Source organism: Mus caroli, chromosome 7 (assembly GCF_900094665.2).
Source record: "Mus caroli chromosome 7, CAROLI_EIJ_v1.1, whole genome shotgun sequence".
Lineage (NCBI taxonomy): Eukaryota > Metazoa > Chordata > Mammalia > Rodentia > Muridae > Mus > Mus caroli.
The window spans coordinates 61,686,081-61,709,535 of record NC_034576.1 but is presented as its reverse complement, the minus strand read 5'-3'; the positions used below and the strand labels follow the sequence as shown (position 1 = coordinate 61,709,535).

The 23,455-nt window shown below is 33.6% G+C and overlaps 1 protein-coding gene and 1 long non-coding RNA gene across 9 annotated transcripts in view; one reads left to right on the top strand and one right to left on the bottom strand.

Moving 5' to 3' along the window:
* LOC115031510 overlaps positions 1-7,933 on the top strand; it is a 44,499-nt gene extending 36,566 nt beyond the window's left edge. For both annotated transcript variants that reach the window (XR_003837146.1, XR_003837145.1), the window contains one exon: positions 7,852-7,933. This is a non-coding gene — a long non-coding RNA (uncharacterized LOC115031510). The remainder of the gene's footprint in view (positions 1-7,851) is intronic.
* Positions 6,041-23,455, bottom strand: part of Ube3a (ubiquitin protein ligase E3A) — a 77,581-nt gene continuing 60,166 nt past the window's right edge. For all 7 annotated transcript variants that reach the window (XM_029479339.1, XM_021166374.2, XM_029479338.1 and 4 more), the window contains 4 exons: positions 23,124-23,279; positions 22,909-22,982; positions 13,979-14,122; positions 6,041-12,973 (listed from right to left, as the gene is read on the bottom strand). In XM_029479339.1, coding sequence (XP_029335199.1) covers positions 12,853-12,973; positions 13,979-14,122; positions 22,909-22,982; positions 23,124-23,279 — 495 coding nt within the window. In that variant the 3' untranslated portion in view covers positions 6,041-12,852. The remainder of the gene's footprint in view (positions 12,974-13,978; positions 14,123-22,908; positions 22,983-23,123; positions 23,280-23,455) is intronic.

Sequence of the window (23,455 nt, the reverse complement as noted above, 5' to 3'; positions counted from 1 at the left end):
TCTGTCTCTGGCTTTTGGCAAGTATGATTAGAATGGATCATGATAATTACCTTTTATGGTTTACTCTATACTGGATATCATATGCATGTAAATTTGTGCCTCAAAAAAATTGCAGTTTTCCAGCTATTACTCCCTGAATGTTCACTCTTTCTTAGGGAAAATTGGGTGCAAATACAATTAGAATAATAAAATCATTTAAAATGGGAATTTTGCTTTCTACAGCTCTGTAAAGGTTTTTTCTGATAGCTCCATAGCATCGTCTTAAAACTATTGTTCTAAAGGTCTTGTACATCCTAACTAAGTGCTTTATCAATGAACTATATCAATGAACTAAATCAACAACCATGATAGCCCTACAATGACTTTTTTAGGGTTCAGAATGTGGTATGTTATGACAAATGCTTAAAACACATTTTTTAATTTCATTTCACTGTTGTGTGAGATGCTCCATGTCACTTACAGTAGTTATCCATGGTGTTCAAGTAATTATGGGTTTATTGTTGTCCTACCAATGATTTTAAGATTTGCAACTTATGCAATGTAGATATGTCGTTTTTCTTGTAGTTCTGTTATGAAAGGTTCTAGGTTCTTCCAGTAATCTAGGACTGCTCTTAAGTATATAGAGAGGTCTGTCTCGTGTTTTCATAATTTTTTAATTAGCTGCATATTTGTCTCAAAGCGTATTTGTTATTAACATGCTCAACTTTTTTGAGAAAACACTAAGATTTGTTTCCATCCTTTAAAAAAATCATTTTTAATATGCATTTAATATGTATTTAATATGTCTTGTACATTGAATAGTTAGGCCTTTTGTACTGGCTAGTTTTGTGTCAACTTGACACAGTTGGAGTTATCACAGAGAAAGGAGCTTCAGTTGAGGAAATGCCTCCATGAGATCCAACTGTAAGGCATTTTCTCAATTAGTGATCAAGGGAGAAAGGCCCCTTGTGGGTGGGACCATCTCTGGGCTGGTAGTCTTGGGTTCTATAAGAGAGCAGGCTGAGCAAGCCAGGGAAGGCAAGCCAATAAAGAACATCCCTCCATGGCCTCTGCATCAGCTCCTGCTTCCTGACTTGCTTGAGTTCCAGTCCTGACTTCTTTGGTGATGAACAGCAGCATGGAAGTGTAAGCCAAGTAAATCCTTTCCTCCCCAACTTGCTTCTTGGTCATGATGTTTGTGCAGGAATAGAAACCCTGACTAAGACACCTTTATACAAATCCAACTAAAATTTTCTTTGCAATGTAGAGTTTATATTATAGCTAAGTTTTATCACTTTATTATTCCGTTTATTAGCACCACTATATATTTTTCCGATGTTTCTGCTTTCATTTATATTGAGCATTGTATTAGTTCCCTAAGGTTGCTGTATTACTGCAAACTGAGTGACTAATTGACATAGTGCAAAACAATTCATTGTGTTAATTCTGGAGATTAGGCATGGTAACATTCACATTCTTTAAACAAACAAACAAACAAAAAGTATTATTAGGGCTTTACCTAAAACCTGTATGAGAATCACTGTCTCTTCTAGGTTCTGATTTTTTTCCCTTTTTTAAAGTAATCTTTGGAATTCTTCATCTTGTAGAAACAATGCCCAATCTCTTGCTCCATATTACTCATTTTCTTCCTATTTGTGTTTGCTCTCCTTATATAGTAAGGACATCAGGCAATACTAAATTTCAGCTCATTCTAAAGCCACAAGTCTCAATTAAATACAACTGGATAGATACTTCCAATCAAGTAACTCTTCACAATTGTCAGATATGGTAATCTTAAATCTATATGTATAGTTTACCAAACTTAAAACTTCTGTTAATCTTCAAAATTATTTCTTGTCTCTGTCTTTCTTCCTGTCAAGGAGCTTTGATTTACACATGCTACAGAAGAAAGGGCCAAGTTGTTGATTCCCTTGTGACCATTATGGTAGCTAGACGTTAGCCTTTGCCAACATTCCCTGTAAAATAGGAACCTAAGGTTAATTGTCATAAGTACCTAAGAGAAATACCCGATCAACGTACAAATTATGTCTTCATACCCTGACAGCTGAGCTGAGTTTAAAAAAATATAGTACCAGTGTCTTACCAGGGTGACAAAATGTTTTTAGGCATTTGTTGAGTTTTAAATATGAGACTCTCAAATTTGAGTGGTTATATATTTTCATAAGTTCTATCAAGGCTAATTATAACACAAGAGTTACAAGAAGCTATTGACTCACTAGAAATCCTGCCAGCATTCTGCTCACCTTTGTTAGGTTGCCCTTTCCAGGCTCACCTCCATTCCTCTCTATACCATAAAGGACACACAGAAAGGACAAAGCTCAGTTTGCAATGAGACAAATGAATTGCCTTCTCCATTGGCTTTTTCATTTCCCCTTCTGATTTTCTAGGACAGTACATTTATTAATAGTTAAAAAACAAGGCCAGTGATATGGTTTAGCATGGAAGTGGACTTGCTGCTATACCTCACAATGTGTGTTTAACCCCATTAGTCACACAATAGAGAACCAACTCTTGCAAAATAGAGTTTACATATGACATTCCATTAAGAATGGCATTTGATATACTACAAGTGGCAGAAATTTTCGGGGATACACTAATAAAAGTGACAAGAGCACACCGCTAGTTTTGTAGAGAGCTTGGGACAGTCTGAGATACAGAAGAGGAATACGGGGAATAGGGGGTAAATTACACATGGCGACTATCAGTGGATCCCACAAATGCGCACTCACACGTGCGTGCACACATATAGTAACAATTTTAATGAACAAAGTATAAAATGCTAGTCCTCCAGTAGAAATGACTAGTATTGTATACAAGGATATCTTTCCAATTTTTTTTTTGCCATAACAGACATGTAACTGAATTATTACCTTTTATAACAGGATAAGAAAAGAAAATAAAATTAAAGAAAAGAAAAGAAAACTGAGTTCATACCACTAAGCTCATCACTAAAGAACTGGAAGTTTAAAGTGTTACTAGATAACTAAAGAGTTACCAAACTACAGGCTTATGTCCCCTACAAGTGCTGTTATACATGACAATTTCAGATTGTTTCCATTTTATTATTTCCTCTTATGAGTTGGTTATGTAGAAACAGAAAAAGCAAAGATGGTAAAGATGAAAGGCAAAGAAACAAACAAACAAAAAACCCAAAACCTTACATAAATAATGGTTTACACATGCAAACTAAAGGACTTGGAAGAATATAAGTTAGGAGTTGCATAGTACTGAACAGATGGTTTAAAGTTACATATAAAACCATGATGGATTTACCCACTATCATCTAAGGAATGAGAAACAAGCTGGTTTTCCTTCTGTTGCTTTCCCATACAGGTGTGCCCCTAAGACCAGTAGAGGATTGTGTTCCCTCCACAGTAGGAAAGTGTAAGGAGTATCTGAATCGGTAGTAAAGCTGCATCCAGGATGAGTCTTCATACACAGGAACAATCTTTTTAATGATTTTTTTTCTTAGCTTTTTATTGGGTAGTTTTGTAGAAATTTGCATGTATGGTCTGGTTGGCTACCCAGGACCTTTGTCTTTGCAATCATTTCATCTATACATCCATTTAACAGATGCATTACAGCCTGGGAATTGAAGATTAAAAAAAAAAAGTGAAAGAAAATTTGAAACCACTCCTACTCTAGGACATATCAATGAGAAATTGAGGCAATAACTAAAGCAAATACACAAATATATACAAATACAGATGAATTATATCTATTCAGAGAAACACAGCATAAAGATATACTGGTCCCAAACACTGTATTTGGTGTTCTTAGTGGGAGTAGGTAAAAGATGCAAGAGTTTTGGAAACATCTTCTAAAATACAGTTGCATAATAGGCTAACTTCTACTACTCAAATGTACATCATCTAGTTAGAAACTAGAACCCTCTGCACAATTTTATCTTGAGCTACTTCCTTCCATAGCTAGCTATGTCTGTGTCGAGAAACCTTTTTCATTTGAATCAACAAATAAATTGGAGGGGATAGGGATGTAGCTCAAAAAAGTACTTGTTTAGTTTATATGAGGACCTGTGCTCTTCTCTCACAAGTCTCCTACCCAAAATAAACCAACTTACTACTATGCTCTTTCAGATCCACTGAGAAGGATCAAACAACTCTATGAGGCAGGATAATGGTAAATTATTTTAAGAGTTAATATTTCAATTATTTGAAATATTTTGATTTGGCTAACTAGATTTCATAAGGTACATGTATATCTGGTTATTTAAAAGCTATGATGAGAATTGAGACTGGAATGGAAGGCATTTAGCTAGTCATATGGGAGATTGTAAGAAGAATGGAAATGAGACTCTAAAACAGTCTGCTCATTGTATGGTTCCAAAAAGTATCTTCATATTTGGATGTGGATCCATAAGTACAGTTACAAATTCCCTAACCTTGCAAAGCTTGGTATACTGAGTAGAACACAGGGTCAAACAAACCAATTCCTTTTTCTCATTTCTCTTTAACATGAATTCTTTGTGTAACTCTCAAAGGATAGTAATTCCATAGATTTTGTCCTTTGTCGTCTCTTTTCATTTCATCACAGTTCCCTGAAAGTATTCTAGGGAAATAGTAACGATGACTGTCATGCTAGAGCCACTCATTTTCATCTTCGGTGAAGATTCTCTCTAGATTTACCCTTGAATAATCTCACTACACAAAGAATGTGATTTAGTACACTACAACTCCCCTACCTGATCTGTCCCCGTGAAAACCCAACAGCATCATTATCCCTCTATCTTTCATATCAAATATGTGAAATCTGTTCTCTTGACTCTCCTCTATCCCATACACTATCCCTTCTCTTTTATCATGCTGAATCTTTCTGGAACTATAGCAACAATCTCATTAATGCAAAGAATAGAGACACGTAGGCTTTCCCAGTTCATATGGTAATAAATATATGAATTTATGTCTTTGCCTCTTAAGATATGCAAAGAAAAAATCTGAAGTCTACAAGACCCATCATGATCTGTATAGCTGCCCAATCACATCCAGCTACTTATCTCAACCCAATACTCCACCTGTTAAAATGCTCTTCTTTTCTGCCTGGTAACCATCTAATCCTTTACCACATGTCATAGTTTTTTATCTTAATTCTCAGTCTGCTTTGCTGTATGATGCAGATTTTATGCATGTGTAGTACAGGTGAAGTGTAGAACAAGTCATTCATTTTAAACATGATCTTTGGATTTTTCTAGCACTGAAACCTCAAGCTTTGAGATTTTTCTGTTCATAAACTTTTTTTTTTTTTAATTTTACAAATACTAAACAGCATAAAGAGCCGATAGCAGTGAAACATTAAAATGACCAACTCTTAATTGAAGACAAAAGTCTTCCTCCTGCTCAGGTCTTCCTACAGCAACTCAAAAGGCCCTCCCTACCTATTTTAAAAACAGGTACTGAGGGAACTTCTGCACTATAGGAACTTATTACAAAGATATTGTCTTATTTATCAAGTTCTTAGGATTAATGCAAGTGGTAGTGAGGAGTGGTGTATTAATAACTTTATTTCAGAATTTACCTTCTTGGCAATCCCAACTGGCTTGGCTGTTAGTTTCCAATGCCTCCAAACCTGAAAGCTTCTTTATTGGATGACACTCAGCTTCCAACTGTATGGCTTACTAAGGAAGGAAACTTCTATAGGGCAATTTTCAAAACAGCTGATGGCTAATACTTTATAATAATGATATATGTATGGCTCATGAGAAGCACCTACCTGAACCCAAGACTGGTGTTAACTGCATTTTATTCCACTGTCAAATGGCACTTTAGGCATGTCTTACCTTGGAATCCTTTCAAGAGTCAATTACCTCTCTCATGTCATCCAGAATCTAAAGACTACAGAATAATTCTCAAAGTATATTATTTCAAACACACCTCACTGGATTTAAGAACAGTTGGAAAGCTCCAGGCTATTTTGAGACCAGTATCAGTAATACCCTGATAGCAACCAGACAAAGAAAACTACAGGCCAGTATCTTTTATGAATACAGGTGCAAATATGCTAAACAAAATACTAGCAAACCAAATCCAGCAGCATAGAAAATGGTTTATGTAGCAGAGACAAGTGGGGTAATTCCAGGAATGCAAGGTTCTTTCAATACAAAATTCCATCAATGTAATACAACATATCAATAGAATAAAGGACAAAAACTACATGACAACCTTATTAGATACAGAAGAAGCATTTGACAAAATTCAAAACCCTTTTCTTGATTAAAAAAAAAAAGACTCAGTAAGGTAGGAATAGATGGAATATTTCTCAACTTGCAACATCTATGAAAATCCCACAGCTAACATCATATTTAATGGTGAAAGACCTAATTTTCCACTACAATCAGAAACAAGAAAAAGATGTACACTCTTGCCACTTCTATTTAATATCATATTGGACGTGCTAGCCAGGGCACTTAGGCAGGGAAATCAAATAAAAAGAATCCAGATTGGAGAGGAAACAAAAGTATTTATATTGGGAGATGCACAATCTTGTATAAAAAAATTAAAAACAGAATCAGCTCAAAATAGCTACAGTATATAAGGTTGATACACAAAAATGAATTCTTTCTAGATGTAGCAAGGAGTAACCCAAACAAATATTTTTAAAAAAGTTGTTTGCAATAGGATCAAATGAAAAACATTTAACTCAAAAAAATCCAAGATGTATACACTGAAATCTGTAAAATAGCATTGAAAGAAATTACACACCTAAATAAATGGAAAGACACTCCATATTTATGGATTATAAAATTTAATACTGTTAAAATACCAACATACGTCAATCTGATGTATCGATTCAACACAAGAACAATCAAAATCACAGGTGCTTTTTATGTAGAAATTAACAAATAGATCCTAAAATCCATGTGGAATGCAAGGGACCCAGAACAGGTAAAATTATCTTGATGTAGAACAAAGCTAGAGAACTAACACATCCTAAATTCAAAACTTACTATAGAGCTACAGTAATTAAGACAGTATGGTACTGGCATAAGAAGAGAGACACATAGGACAATGGGACAAAGTTCAAGAATCCAAAATTAGCCATATTTATGGTCATTTGTACGTGTTTTTGACAAAGATAGCAAGCCTACTCGTAAGGAAATTATTACTAGTCTTTGTAACAATTAGGTATTGTTCTACTAGATATCCACGTATTAGAGAATGAAACTGGATCCCTACAATGTACCACATGCAAAAATGAATCAAAGACCTAAATTTAAGAACCAAAACCATAAGATACTTAAAAGACATTAAGAGAAATGAAAACATGTACACAAAGTATTCATAGTTGTATTCATAATATGCAAAAAGCAGAAAGAACACATGTATGCACAACCAAGTGGACAAGCAAAAAAATACAGCATTTCAATACAATGACAATATTCAGCCACAAAAGAAACAGTACCAGTACATGCTACAACATTGATGCAGTTTGAACTCATTGCTTTGTGGAAGGTGGCGAAACAGACAAAAAGGCCACATAATTTTATGACTCCATTAACATGAAATGACCAAAATAGGCAAATTCATAGGCATACGAAGATGAGTAGTTGCCAGGGGTTGGAGTTAAGAACAGGCAGTCACTCTTAATGGGTACAGAAAACTTTTTACAGCAATGAAAATGCTCTGGAATTTTATAAAGACAATTTCACAACTCTGTGAATATACTATAACCACAAATTTTACACTTTTTAAAATGGTGAATTTTTATACTATGTGAATTATATCTAAAAGATGTGAGAAAACACATCTCTTCCATTTAAAGGTGGACGATATAAGGTCAGCTTTTAGAAAATAAGTCTTCATTACAGACATTTCTTATCTCTCTCTTTTTTTTAAGTTAACAAGCAATGTTGGGAGAACTGTTCTCAGGATGTCTTCCAAGATGTTATCTACCAGCTGCATGGTAATTTCACTGAAACCACACAACCAGAGATAAGGTAAAAGTGGGTATAATCCAAGTCAAGGGAATGGCAGTGCCAAACTAAAATTCAGAGTCATTTGACTGAAGGCTACAACCCCAACCAGTGTGTACTATATTCCAGATACATTCCTTATCATTTTCTATGTGTTTCTGGGTAATGAAAAATCAGGATAATGATCCAAGGTTCCATGCATGTCAGCCTAATAATCTTAATTTGTTGTTTAATTTAGTCATGTTTGTTTTTGCAAAAAGAAAGATGACAAATTTTAGGTGGTCATGTGGACCCACCCTTACCATTTGTCATCCTTTTTCCTGCCTGTATGACTTTTAGTAAGGTGTATAGCCTCTCAAGTTACAGAGATTTATCTGTTTTGTGAAAATGAAGGACCATGTGCACAGATCTTTAGCAGTCATTGAAAATTCTTGTCAGAATTAACAGGAATTTGAGCAGCAAAGTATAAGAAAATGTTAAATATGACTCACATATATTTACAGAGAACAGCATCTGGAGGATTCCTCTATGAAAATTTGAGAGACTAGTTAGTAATAACAGAACGAATTAAGGTATCAGTTGCCATGACTGCTGGAAGTGTATGAGTGGCGGTGGTCAAGAGTACACCAGAAGACAGGATGTAGAGTAACAAAACTGTCTTGCTTTCAACTATCTAGTCTTTTCCAACTTACTGTCTTTTTTACCCTGGGGCTGATATAATACAGTGATTCCAGAAAATCTATTCAATAAATGTATGTGTATATTTCTTGATTAATGATTATCTGCCTACTGCCTAAGAGACAGAACGATCAGTACAAGGTAGTTTCCACTGTGAATTTACTCAGATTCCATACAAAAGAGAAGATGCTTTAAAAAATAATAATAGTGGGACAATATCAAAGCTAAAACACAGGAAAGGAGGAAGGGAGCACACTTCTGAAGGCCTCCTCAACTGTTCAAATAAATATGACCCACCAGGCTGTGACCAGGGACATGTAGGCTGCTATTACACTATGAAGGCACACTGTAACTAATACAAGTCTTTATGAGTATGATACTTTCAAAATTCCAACTGAAAGAATATGTGAGTTATATAAAGTTAATCTAAAAAGGAATTTTGAGTAGTGATGAAAGGGATGCTGAACAGGATGCACTAGCAAATTATGCAGAAATCCATCTGTACAATCTATTCAAAGGGGAAGTACTCATACAAACCAGAAAAAAAAATGCTTTATGAGAATTAGAAGTAGTTCAGAGTCAGGAAGATAACCTGAGTAAATCAAAGGATTGGGGCATGATATAAAGTACAATTAAATAGGTTTAAGAGATAATAACTGACAACATGCATATATATGCATATAAACTGTGAGAGGGTAGGAAACAGCAAAAGCTATGGTACACATGGAAAGATCAGAGAACAACTTTGTGGAGTTGCTCTTTCCTTCCATGTTTATGTGGGGTCTAGGCAGAGTATTCAGGTCAAGTTTTATATAGTGAGCACCTTTACCCACTAAGCCATCTCCCCAGGCCTCAAAATTGACAGTTCTAAAGGAAGTAACAAGAAATAACTAGGAAATACGAGAGTAAGAATTTTGTTTTTATCAGTACTGTTTTGTATTATATAATGACTTACAGGTACCAGGATGATGTCCTGGAAATACGGGTCTGATTTGATATGAGATATGAGACCCATTATTATTATTATTATTTTATTCTGGGGTCCCTGGAAAGGGAAAGGATTAAAATAGGCCTTGGGATAAGCAGTTAAAGAATGAACATCTCAAAGAGTAGCCTCAGTAAAACACTTCTTTCTCTAGGTTATGTGGATTCTTGAGAAAAAAAATCTTTAAAAGTGGTTGATTTTAGCAATAGCCACCTTATGGAAACATGGAGTAATGCTGCCTAGTTGATGCATTTGCCACATGTTAATGTGAACAAGTTCTCTGAAGCCTATAGTTGAGGCAAGAGAAAAAACTTAGGGAATTACTGAGGTTGAACAGGAAGTTCAGAGGAGTACTTCTAAGTACAATCAAAAGAGTATCCATACAAGGTGTCTCTGAGTTGGGATGGAAAAGTGAGCCTTTCAGGAAGCTGTAGCCCAACTCTGCAAGGCTATCAAGGGTTAAAAACAAGAGTTCTTTACTGTGGCAAATGGAGACTACTAGTTTTATTGCAAGTACATTTTCAGTGAAATATTCCTGGATTAGCAGCCTTTACATAGTGAAATGCAGTACATACATGCACTCAAATATTCTTATAACTGTTACCAAAGTCAATTTTCTTATTTGAAAGTAGAAGAGGGAAAAAAAGGCCTCTGTCTATATTGTGTAAACATTTTTCCTACCAAACACCAGGAACTGTTTTACACTCTAAAGATGAAAGAAGCAGCAAATGGAAGTTACTATTATTATTATTATTATTTTATTCTGGGGTCCCTAGAAAGGGAAAGGATTAAAATAGGCCTTGGGATAAGCAGTTAAAGAATGAACATCTCAAAGAGTAGCCTCAGTAAAACACTTCTTTCTCTAGGTTATGTGGATTCTTGAGAAAAAAAAAATCTTTAAAAGTGGTTGATTTTAGCAATAGCCACCTTATGGAAACATGGAGTAATGCTGCCTAGTTGATGCATTTGCCACATGTTAATGTGAACAAGTTCTCTGAAGCCTCATTTATAGGTTTCTTTTGATATATACATTCCTACATAGGGATGTATTTCCAAATAAAGGTAAGGTTATTGCAAATGAATTTGATCACACAATTAACTATAGACCACAATATGTACACTCAATTTGTTAGCTGCAGCTTCCAAGTTTCCAGAAAAGTTTTGCTGCAGGCTGTGCTTTTATGCCATAAGTTTGAAATGTTCTACGCTACTAAAAGGTATTTTTTAACTTGTAAGTATTGTTCCATGACAATCTAGTAAAGCAATGATGAAAAGGCAGCCATATTAATGTGGTAACATGCTGAGAAAAACGTTAGGAAGCAAGTGAGAGTGTTTTTTTTTACCTCTGAAACCTTTTTAGGTTTATTTTTTTTTCACTTTCTTTTAAATATATTGATGTTACTTCTGTTTGATAATCTATATTATCATTTGAAAACTTTCACACAGATATAGTATCACAACTACTTCAATACTGTAGTGACAATAAACTGAAGAACACAAATCTCTTCATGAATTTATTTTATAAAATATACCCACTTAATTTGTCTTCTTATCACTTTCATAATACATAAGAAGCACAGTGGACAAGATGCCCATTAAGATGACTATAGTCACATTTAGGGGGTCCTATAATCAAGACAGCATACATACCACAACAGTGTTCTAAAGGCTAGCTCAGAAGAAAAAAAAAAAAAAAAAAACTCACGCTACCTTATCACAATATGGAACGCACTGTGTTCTCTTTTCCCATTAAAATATTTAAGCCACTGTTTCATTTAGCATTACAGTAAATAAGAGCTCTGTCTCAACTACTACAAGAAGGAAAATAATCCTAAAAGACATCCTTTTCCCCTTCCAATGATTTGAAAGCTACCATTATCCCCTGCCAATTAAAATCATCAGGTTGATTTGCACTAATTGTTAAAACAATCAAGGCACAAGCTCAACAGGTTATCTGTAGCTTGTAGTAAAATGATATACCAGTATGTCTCTCCTTAGTTAAAAATACATAATTCTTTTATTTTGTTATGCAACAAAAGAAATTAACATCACAGACATAGAAGACTAGGGATGGGAAACTACATTAAATATCCAGTAATTTAAGCCTATTTGTACTTTAATATAGGACGTGAAATCTTTAACACCTTTGAAGTAAATTTTAATTTGGGGGATATACAATTTATTTCTCAGGAGTACTAGTTCCATTCGTTTCCAGGCCTGTTAACTGTGTAAATAAGTAACACAAGGCACAGTAGCTGTACTTTCTGTTATGCTGCAACACTGATCAAGTGCCTTGAAAAATGGTTGATTAAACAAGATGATGGCAACAGAAGGGGAGACTTTGGATTGTCTATTAAAATCTCAGTAATAATAAAGATTCATTTTAAGTGCACTTTTACATGCTTATTTATACAACAAACTTCCTAATTTTGTTGCAATAGGCTTGACTATCCTATCATTTGGCCAGATGCACTTTCCCCAGTAAACTTAAACAACAAAAACAACAACAACAAAAACAACAACAACAAAAAAATCCCTGTCCTTTCATATACTAAGAGGATTGGCTACTGAAACAGTTCATTGCAAGACACATGAAGACAACATACTGTGGCATGAGTTGTTTTAATTTGTTGTGCTGTTACTAAAGTTCTGAGNGCTGTGGTTCAAACATTCCAAGTTCTCCCTTCCATCTTTATTGATTCTCAAAATTTTGTACAGNAAACTCTTTGGGGGCTAGAACAGCAGTACTTGCACCACACTGTTTCCTTGACTTCAAGTTTCAAAAGCAAATTGTTAGAAAAAAGTTCCTGATTTGACTTAGATACAGGGACAAAAAATAGCACATACTTGAAGATTACATGTTCTACAAATGGTGGCAATGTTTTCCTTGCGAGAATAGTTTCGTTGGTATATATATTTTAAATACTCAAAAAGGCTCAACCTCAAGCAGTAATAAACACAAGCAAAAGTGATTTAACCCTTAAAATAAATATTCAGAAAAACCTCTCTGTACATACAAGTGAAAGAATATGTAACACTTTCACGCAAAAAAATAATTATAATAATAATAAAGGATTTGTTCATATATGCAGCTGAAATCTGCTGTTCCAGCCCACAATGTCCCCAATGAAGAAGGGAGGCACAGACATAGATGACTACTGTGGTTCACTATTTTACAGCCTTTTTGTACTGGGATACTATTACCATCAAATTATCCCTCTTATATTTATTTTTTAACTTTTTCTTTTTGTTTTTGTTTTGTTTACAGCATGCCAAATCCTTTGGCATATGTGATGGCCTTCAACAATCTCTCTTTAAGTTTTTCTTTGCTTGAATATTCCGGAAGTAAAAGGACATTAAAGCAAGTATGAGATGTAGGTAACCTAAATAAAGAGAAAGGGAAAAACAGGACAATCATAAGTCATTGGAAATATTCTCAGTGTTAAATGCTCCTATTAGATGCATATCTTGTTAGGATGGTTTTTAATGAGAAACTACAGATTAAATAAATCATAAACATTGTGCTGCTTAGTTAAAAAATCAGTTGGGTCTTTATCCTATGAAATAATGCAAAAATTAAAGTGATGCTGATGACAGTAACATTTATTATCTATTGAGTTTCCACTCTGTTACCTATTGCTTTAGATACTTTAACACTGAAGTTCATTTAAATCTTTACACAACAAACCTCCTAATATATTACTAAACCCATTAAAAGCTGAAGTCACTAAACAACTTACCCCAAAGATTAAAAATTATTCAAACCTGGTTTTTAAAGATTTTGAAGTCTATGCTCTTTATATAGATTTGAAATACTGCTGGCAAAATGAAAATGATAATGATTGAATATAAATTAATTAAAATTAGAGCCAAGATGTATAAAACAATGTATAATTAACAGTAATAAAAATATATCTGTCGATATATATCGAAGTCAACCTAGGACATATTGTTCAGCCCTACCACAAAATTGTGAAGTATTTATTGAAGAAAGAACACAATCAAAAGTCAGAATGATTTAACCCTAGAATAAGAATCTAGTATAATGTAAAAGAACAGACAATCCTCTAAATTTTAGTGTAGCCACTCAAAAGTAGACTGTTCTATAATAAGGCTTTTTTAATAAACTATGAAACAAAGGGGGAATAAAACATAACTTGATAACATCTGTACTTCTGCAACCTCCATAATTACTTTTAACTACACTAATTTTTTTAAAAATTCCTCAAATCATGAAGGGAAAATATTCATTCCACTAATGTTTGCTGACTTAGATATTTCAATATAACAACAGAAGAGTATATAGAGGCTACATGTTGGCTCTGCTTGCATGTATGGAATATGGTGAAAAGGTTTACAGTGGGCACAAAGTTGCACTTTGATATTACCTTTCTGTGTCTGGGCCATTTTTGGCTATAATCATCTTCAATTTTCCTAGTCCTCCAACAGGTGCTCTGTCTGTGCCTGTTGTAAACTGCAGAAAGAGTCTTTTCTGTTCATCTGTAAACGAATGAACAATTTCCCAGAACTCCCTAATGAGAAAAGATAGAATACTGGTTTTAATTTGACATCCACTACAAACAAGATCATAGTACTACAACATTAAGGCCAATTTCACAGTGAATATTAAAAATGCCACTTACACTTAGTATGAAAGTTTTAGTCAGCCAGATTTTATATCTTGTAGGAACTATATATGGGATAAATATTAGTAACTCTTTTGCTCAGTAATTCTACTTAAAAAGTACTTTTGTATTCCTAATGCTAAGTGTGATGTTTTAAAATTTACTTTATTGTAAAAAATACATGTATTTAGAAACCTCAGATGAAAACACCAAATGTTCAATATCCTATTCACATTTCTAAAACCTCAATCTAAAAATCTATCAAGATCTTCTCCAAAGCAAGAGAAATGTGCAATAAGTATATCTGTAATCTATGCTGAGAATAAAATTAGAAAATCAAGTAATAAATCCCCAAAGTAAAAGTAGAGAGAAATAATACACAATAAGCACAGTTAAGGATCAGAATAGGACAAAAAAATTGTAGACACTGGAAGAGCCGAAGAAAGAAGTGACGAAATTTTCCAAAGATGATAGAAATACCTGGTGAAGGAAATTAAATTAAAAAAAAAAAAAATTGTATGTGAAAAGTAGAAGGCATTGAATCACATAAAGCAGAACCAAATATTAAAGAAACAGCAGTAAAAGGTTTTCCTTCATTGAGAAACCACTTAAAGTGACTGTACTATGCTTTGCTACCCCATGACATTTACTAACAGCATGTCCGTGGGAGGAAATATATAAAAAAGTAAATGATAAAAAAATAAATTTACGTCCAATAGGAATATTATGAAGAGTTCTTCAAATGAGAAATAAGGCTTTTTGGCATATGAAACTACTTTTTAAAAAGACTGAGTCGTGAATAATATAAACTCTAACATGAAAAGTTTAACCATGGCATCATGAATCAGAAATAAAGAGATTAATGAATTCAAATAGAAATAGTAACACTTGAAAATTCTGAGGTGGGCTGGTGAGATGGTTCAGCAGGTAAGAGCACAGACTGTTCTTCCGAAGATCCTGAGTTCAAATCCCAGCAACCACATGGTGGCTCACAACCATTCGTAATGAGATGATGCCTTCTTCTGGCGAGTCTGAAGACAGCTACAGTGTACTTATGTATTATAATAAATAAATGTTTTGGGCCAGAATAAGCAGGGTTGACCAGAGCGAGCAGAGGTCCTAAAACTTCAATTCCCAACAACCACATGAAGGTTCACAACCATCTGTTCAGCTACAGTGTACCCATAAACATAAAATAAATAATTCTTAAAAAGAAAAAGAAAATTCTGAGGCAAATGCACCCCAAATTTAGAAATAAAAGATGATTCAAAAATGAGGTAAGCAAATGAGGGAAATGTAGTAATTTGTATTTGACAAACATCCAACATTTCTACTTGACAACAGTCTAGAAACAAAAAGCAAGCAAAGGGTTAGGAAGTCAGAAGGGAAAAGGAGTTAAAACAAAATATTCAAAACTGGAGAAATGCATATCAAAGTAGAATAATGGAAACAAATTGTTAATTGACTAAAACCTTTCACTTGGTAAAAAACCCTAACAAGTAAAGATAAATGACAATAATGTAGAGAGAATACTGTAAATTACTCCAAAGACAAATGTCTCTCATGTACAAGAAAAGGCAAAGGGAAAGGAAATCTAAAAAGTATTCCTATAATTCAGCATTTAGAAGGTTGAGGCAAAAGGCAGGCAAGTTCTAGGCTAGACGATGCTACAAGCAAGCTATTGTTCAAAAGAAGGGTATGAGGGGGATCAATAACTGAACAATAAAATGAGTAAGAGACAATATTAAAAATATGATTAGGTAATATGACCTTGAAAATAGAAAACTATACTTCAATATTATGTGACAGCTGGAAGCGAGCAAAAAAGTTGCAAAGTAACCTCTATGTTAATAAAGGATTATTTTGATAATATACTTAAAAGATTCTTTCTAGGTTTGTTCCTTGACAAGGCCTACCAGTCATAACATTAAATAGTAAATCTTATTCCTGGATGCAGTTTTCTAATAATTTCTTGTAACAATGTTTTGTTACAGGGTAGGGGATAATAATGTTCAAGATAAGGCAAAATTTCAAATTTTAACAAAGTCATGTGTCATGTTAAATATACACCAACACCAAGCCAAGTCCTAAGCAAGGCTAAAGTCCTAATGGTAAAACACATTTACTACATTAAAAGTAAAATCATGAGTTCCTAATATCTGAAAACAAAAAATTACCATACAATCTCTTCATTCATCAATCTTAAATACATTTGACTTTGTCTTTTCAATAGATTGATATCTGAAGGTAACAATATAATAGTTGTTGATATGAAAAAGATAGGAAAATAGGAGAATGACATATGTAAGATGACTAGATAAAAGAAAATTATTTCCTTAAATCACCATTTTTATAATCACATGAAATCATAAATTAAGGAAAGACAAAAAAGATATACAAGGCAAAGGACTATTGATCACAGCAATTTTGTTACTGCTCTACAATCTCTGTAAACAGAGCAAATTTAGATAGGAAAATGAGAGGTCAACATTTATGTTTTGTTTATCTTAGTCTTCTGAAAATAAGACAGAATTATTTCACTTTTAAAAAATGAGGAGGGAGTTAGAGGAGCATAAATCAGCAAGAAGGGCTGCAATGGTTCCTGCTCCAACTTTCCTTAATGATGGATTATGAACTGGATGGGTATAAAAATGTACAAAGCCGGGCTGGAGAGATGGCTCAGCGATTAAGATCACTGACTACACTTCCAAAGGTCCTGAGTTCAAATCCCAGCAACTACATGGTGGCTCACAACCATGAGCCACCATGTAAAGGAATGTGGTGCCCTCTTCTGGAGTGTCTGAAGAGAACATAAAAATGTACAAAGCCTCAAATGACATACAGAAAGTATGAATATTTCACAAAAGAAATGTTTCTCCTCATAATAAGCAAGAGACATCTTCTAAGAACAAAAAGTTTCAGTCTTGAAGGTGACTAAAATGGAGAAAGAAAACCAGAAAAAAACTCAAAAGAACCGAGGAGGAATGACCATGTAGAAATGAGCAGAATGTGCTTTTACAAAAAAAAGAAAGAAAGAAGACAAGAGAAGAGAAGAGAAGAGAAGAGAAGAGAAGAGAAGAGAAGAGAAGAGAAGAGAAGAGAAGAGAAGAGAAGAAAGTTGGATCTGAGCAAATTAATAATATAATACACGAGCCAGACCTGGTGGTGCACGCCTTTAATCCCAGCACTTGGGAGACAGAGGCAGNNGGATTTCTGAGTTCGAGGTCAGCCTGGTCTACGGAGTGAGTTCCAGGAAAGCCAGGGATACACAGAGAAACCCTGTTTTGAAAAACAAACAAACAAACAAACAAACAAAAGAATATAATACACGACTGAACCACCATCAGATGAAGGGGACAACTGACTGCTTCTAACCATAGTACCTGTTAAAGATCATGAATCGAGAAAATATAATTGAAGATCTAGAGAAAAAGAAAAGAACTGAAGAACCATTGCAACAAGGACAGGAAAATTGACTCAACGTGAAGAAGAAACATGACATTTAAAGCAATGTGTACTTTTAAAGAAGCTAGGACAAAATCTAAGACAAAAAATAGTAAAAAAGAAAGAAAATGAAAACCTTTGAATTGAACAGAGAATATGAAGAATGAATCACATTAAATAATGGTGATTTTGCTCACACTAATAAGTTAAAAACCAAATTTTGAACAACAAAAAAAAAAAATTAGCAGTTCTCTGAAAAAGAAATGCAGAAAAGAACAGCAAAAAGGACAGCTAATAGACCTTGAAACAAAAACAACAAACAAACAAAACAAAGGCGGAAAACTTTCATATAGCAATGGTTCCAGAGCATGCCAGGAAAAGAAAAATTAGGCTCCATTTACTGATAAAAGTGAACATGAAAACCTATTTGAATAAATAGTTAAAAAGGGGATGTGGAACAAAGAACTGAAGTAGTACTACAAAAGATGAGGAGAAAGAAGGGCAGTAGCATTATGAATTACTACCCTATGAAAGATGAAGAGCAAACCAAACCAGGAGCTAAGTAGTTCAACAAGCCATTATAAAAATACCCACCAACTATTCAAGAGCCCCACTTAGATTTAAAGTAACAGGAGATTCGAAGCCCGAAATTACAAGGTGATTGGTGGGAGAAATAAGGCAGGGAGGAGAATTTGGAGGAGATTCAAAGAAGCTTATTGGAATTTACCAGAAAATGGAGGAAGGTGTGTGTAAACCAAACAAAAACAAATGTTACCTAGTTGGTTAATAGCTCAATTTTTATTATAGAAAGTAAGAACTAATTGATCCCTGATCTTTTAATCTATTAACATGTTTCCTCCCAGGCATGGAGCAAATCATTTTTCTCTTTTGTAGCACACAGCAGCAAGTCTTCTTTCCTTTCTCCCTGTTACTTAAAGTGTCTTAGTATAGACATCTTTTCTGTAAAGTGGCAAAAAAAAAAAAAAAAAAAAAAAGGAAGGGCAGAGGTAACACTTCCTTTTTTGATTTGTTTTGTTCTGTTTTCTTATGTTGGCTTCTTAATTCCTCTTTATAGAAGTGGAACTAAAGAACATTCTTCTACAAATGAAAATCACTATGTTGCGTAGAAGTTTTATTTGTCAAGGATGCAGAATTTATTTCTCTTGTCAAAACCTAAAATAGACTGGATTTTCCATATTTATAGCAATTGGAATATATATATTTTGAATGAATACTTACTTGAGCTTTTACATCAAAAATTATTCTAACATAAAATACAATGTATTTGGAACCATTCCCTTTGGCCGATTTTTAATAGTAGTACTTATGTAATTTTGATTGTTATGGTTTCAAAGTCTTTCTGAAGAAGATATAGTGATGAAGTGGTATATCATTCTTTTCATGGGAAAGAAGCACGGCTAAGAACAACAACAATAACAAAAAAAGCCAAGGAAAGATTTTATTTTTAAAAACACGTATAGTATATAATACTTACAAATATATGATATGACCCTGATGGACACATTATAAAAAAAACTGTATCTGTACTGCATGCAGAAGCCAAGATTTTCAACATAATAAGGCCTCAAGATCTAAGAGAATTAGACATAGGCAAAACTGACACACTTTTCATTTAAAATTTTAGAAGTAGGGCTGGAACTTATTCGGTGGTTAAAAGCACCAGCTACTATTGCAGAGGATCCAGGTTGGATTCACAACCCCTATATGATGGCTCAATTCCAGTGTCAGGGAATCCAACTCCATCCTCTAGCCTCAATGAACACTGCATACACACATTGCATAGACTCAAGTATGCAGGCCATCCATACAAAAAAAAAAAATCAAAAAAATCAAAAATAAAAAATTGTTATTTTTAAAAGTATATAATTACCCATGTTCTATTGTTGAGTTGTTTCGTATTTTAATTAACTGAAAGAATTTTATTTTACAGTATAAACATATAGTAATTTTATTTAAAAAAATGAGAAACAAAATAGGAATCAAAATAAAACACACAATTTTATTAAATAGTATAATCATGAAAACTTTGTCAATATCAACAAGAGATGAAAAATATAAAGACAAAAAAATTAGAACTACATAGTAAAAACTAAAATTCTAAAATAAATGCTATGAAAACAATAGCTAGATCAGAAATGAAAAGTTTAGAAAACCTTAACAGAGAGGAACCTTGAAAAAATGTGACAGAAATAATGTTCAATTAGAAATAAATTTTAAAAATTATAACAAATACAAAGAAACTAGAGCTAAATTCAAAACTATACACAACTGGGAATATAGACAATTTTACAATCTTTTACAAACCTAAAATAGAAAGATTAAAACTATGAAGATTCAAAAAGCAATTAAGTTGCACCATGGTACAAATATACAGTGTTAATGGGCTATGGGCAAAGTTCTGCTAGGAATAGTTCTGGCCCTGAAGTGCTCTCCTATCCTTTGAGTCTCAGAGACCCCTAGGTAAAACAAAGATAACCACATGGGCTGAGGTACTGTTAGAAGTACCAGCAAAAAGAAGCTGGCAAGAAGCTACATGAAGTACATATTCGCCAACATGCAAATAGCTGGGGAATAGTTTTCCTCTACTCAAAGAGGTGAAGGAAGGAGGGGGATGGTGGGAGGGAGGGAGGGAGGGAGGGAGGGAGAGAACGAACAGACACTTGTAAATGAAAATTAGTTTCTTATAAGCAAGTCTCAGTGAAGAAACATGCCATTCTTATATGTGGGGCCCATATCCAAGAGTAGCTGGCCAACACAATGGCATCTGCAGAGGTTCTTGGTCTCATAATGTTAATTCATGGTGTTTCTCCCCCCATACCTTAAAGGTCTCTGATTATATATTAGAGCTTCTAGTTTTGTGAGTTTTGCATTTTTATGAGATTCTCTAGTACACAAATGTGTGGGTCTCTACATCTATAGGAATTTCTAGAAACTTTTCTCTTTGGTTCTTTTTCTTGCTTGGCTGTTGTGTTATCCTAATTTGTTTGTTGTTTGTTTATTATTCCTTGATGCTTGTTTGCTTGCTTGCTTACAAGAGACAGAAAAGGCAGGGAGCAGATGGGAGGGGAGGTGTGGGCAATCTGGAAGGAGTAGGAGGACAGGGAAAACGTAATAAATATATTATATGGAAAAATATTCCATTTTTAACAAAGCCCTCAAAAATTAAAACGGAAACTATCATGCCAAAAACAAAGAAATTAAAACGACTTATGCCAACAGAAATTAAAAAATTGTTTGAATTTTACTGACAAGGCTTTTTAAGCAATAAAAGTAATTATAAGCTTGGTCTCAGAAATGAACAATGAAATAATGCATAAGAAACATAATATTTAAACTTATTCACTAAAGCATACATTATTTCAACAATAAAATTACAAATCAATGCTGGATGAAACTATGGTATAACTAAATAGAAAGTGCTATGTCATGCTTGAGATTTAGAAAATCCAAACTGATGAAAATGACAATTCTCAAATTGATTTATCCAATCAATTCAACCCAAATCAAAACATCAAAAAGAAACGTTATTCATGTAAAATTCAACGAACAGATTTTAATATTTACATGGAAGTAAAATTAGTGAAAACATTGAGAACAATGAATAGGTAAAGGGATTCACACCACCTGATATAAAGACTTGCTCTTTGTTCTATCAAGGTAAAGGAGTCATCAAGATGTGATTTTGATCAAAAGAACAAATGAATAAGCAGAGAAGAACCAAGTCTAGAAGTAACTCACACAAAACTCAATTTCAACAAAAATAAAATTCAGTGGGGTAAAGAAAGCTGCAGACTAGAATAACACAGGTATAACATGTTTGCAAAAGATCCTTTAAAAAGAATACATTCTAAAAGAAATAGTTCATAATCAGTGGAAAGAAGAGTGGGGAAGATAATTCACAAAGTAATGGTTAAAAAGATAAATACCTAAAAGCCAGCTCAAGATCATGAGTCATCAGTGATAAGCAAATTTATACTAAGGTAAAATTTTATTTCACACTCAAAGACAACATGACCAAAGATTAAAAGAGATACAGAATGAGTTCTAGCACTGTTTGTCATCTTAGGGTAAAATGGAAGTATCATTTTACAAAAGCACTCTTGCAGTGCTTCTTAAAGTTAAAAATGTTATTTACTACACAACCACAATCCTCCAAAGTGCTTCTTCAGGAGAAATGAAAATACTTCAACACTAAGAATGAAAACTTTACTTGTAACAGCCCCACTGTCATGATAATCCTATTGCCAATAATAAAAGGATAATAATCAAATTGCATACATTAATCTAAAACATTACTTTGCCATATTGTAGAGATAATACTAGGATATTCCCATTAAGGCTTCTGTATTACCATGTTTATCCCTGTTATGAATCACCTTTAAAACTGAGCAGCAATATAATGGTTGCCATGAGAAAACACTTTTGTGACTGGTGTTAAAAGCAAATTTGAATGATAAATTTTTATATTCATTAATAAGTGCTATTGTGCTTAGAAATGATATATCATATGACATCTTATGGTTTCTGTTTTGCTTTACTCTGGATTTTGTTATTTAATTACTTAAAAGCTGAATAAATACCATTTTTGCTTTTCTATAAAAAAAGGGCAAAGCAAGAGTAATCCTCTAAAAACTTAAATGAATAAAATAAAACTGTAATATAAATATAACAATGATAATATATCATTACTAGACACAGTTAGTATTCATTCTATTGTTCACATATTTAAGTCTTATAGCTCAAGTGATCTACAAAAAGATAACTGTTTAAATGCCTATGACATCACAGTGGATGCCAAAAAGACTACTCTGCATTTTGACCAGTCACATTAGAAGATGGGGGGGGGAGATCTTTCAGAATTAGATAGCAGCATACTACAGAAGTAGAAACAAGGGCATTTGACTAGAGAACGATATTAGTGGTGATACTGTCCTAAGAATTGTCCAGAATCACTAGTATACATGGTTCTTCCTAAGTATCTTGAAGACTAAATAATGTGCCATCTTACACATGACCAAAAATAAGGCAAAGGGTTGAGAAAATATAAGACTTAAATCATTTAATTCATGAAATAAAGCATTAGATTGCATGAAAATTGGAAATATTAATACAGGTCTATTTTTGAGCTTACTTGTTTGGTAACCAGTACCTACAGATACAGGACACAAAAGCACACATCCACTTCTTTGATGAATAAAATCTTCCTTTTTAAGAATTAAAAACCTTACCTAATCACAACAGATTCTCTCGTATAGCCACCGTCATACTCTGTAGTTTCTTCTAGTGCCTGGAAATCTAGATTCTGAAAATTATAGGGGAAAAAAAAAAAAGCACCTTAACATCCATAGTACACCAAAACAAAACAAAACAAAACACACACACACACACACACACACACACACACACACACACAAACGACCTTTTTTGTATATGTCTTTCTTACCCGGCTTCCACATATAAGCAATTCAATTTCTTCTGGTCTGAATAAGTATTTTAAGGGCGATTCATTGGTCACCATATGAAAACCTCTGCGAAATGCCTTGAATTGTTTTTCTACAGATTTATTGAGAATGTAGTCTGAATAGAGATTGACAAATTCCTGTAGGAATATTAACAAGAAAGCATATTCTATACAAATGAAACACAATTAGCTTTTGGACTAGTTTTAATACCCACCCTCCACCCCAAGAAAACCTTCAGCAGTATTTTTTTTGTTACTATGTTTAAAAATTAGATTTCAGAGAGTTGGTTCAGTGCTCAAAAAAGCATTAGCAA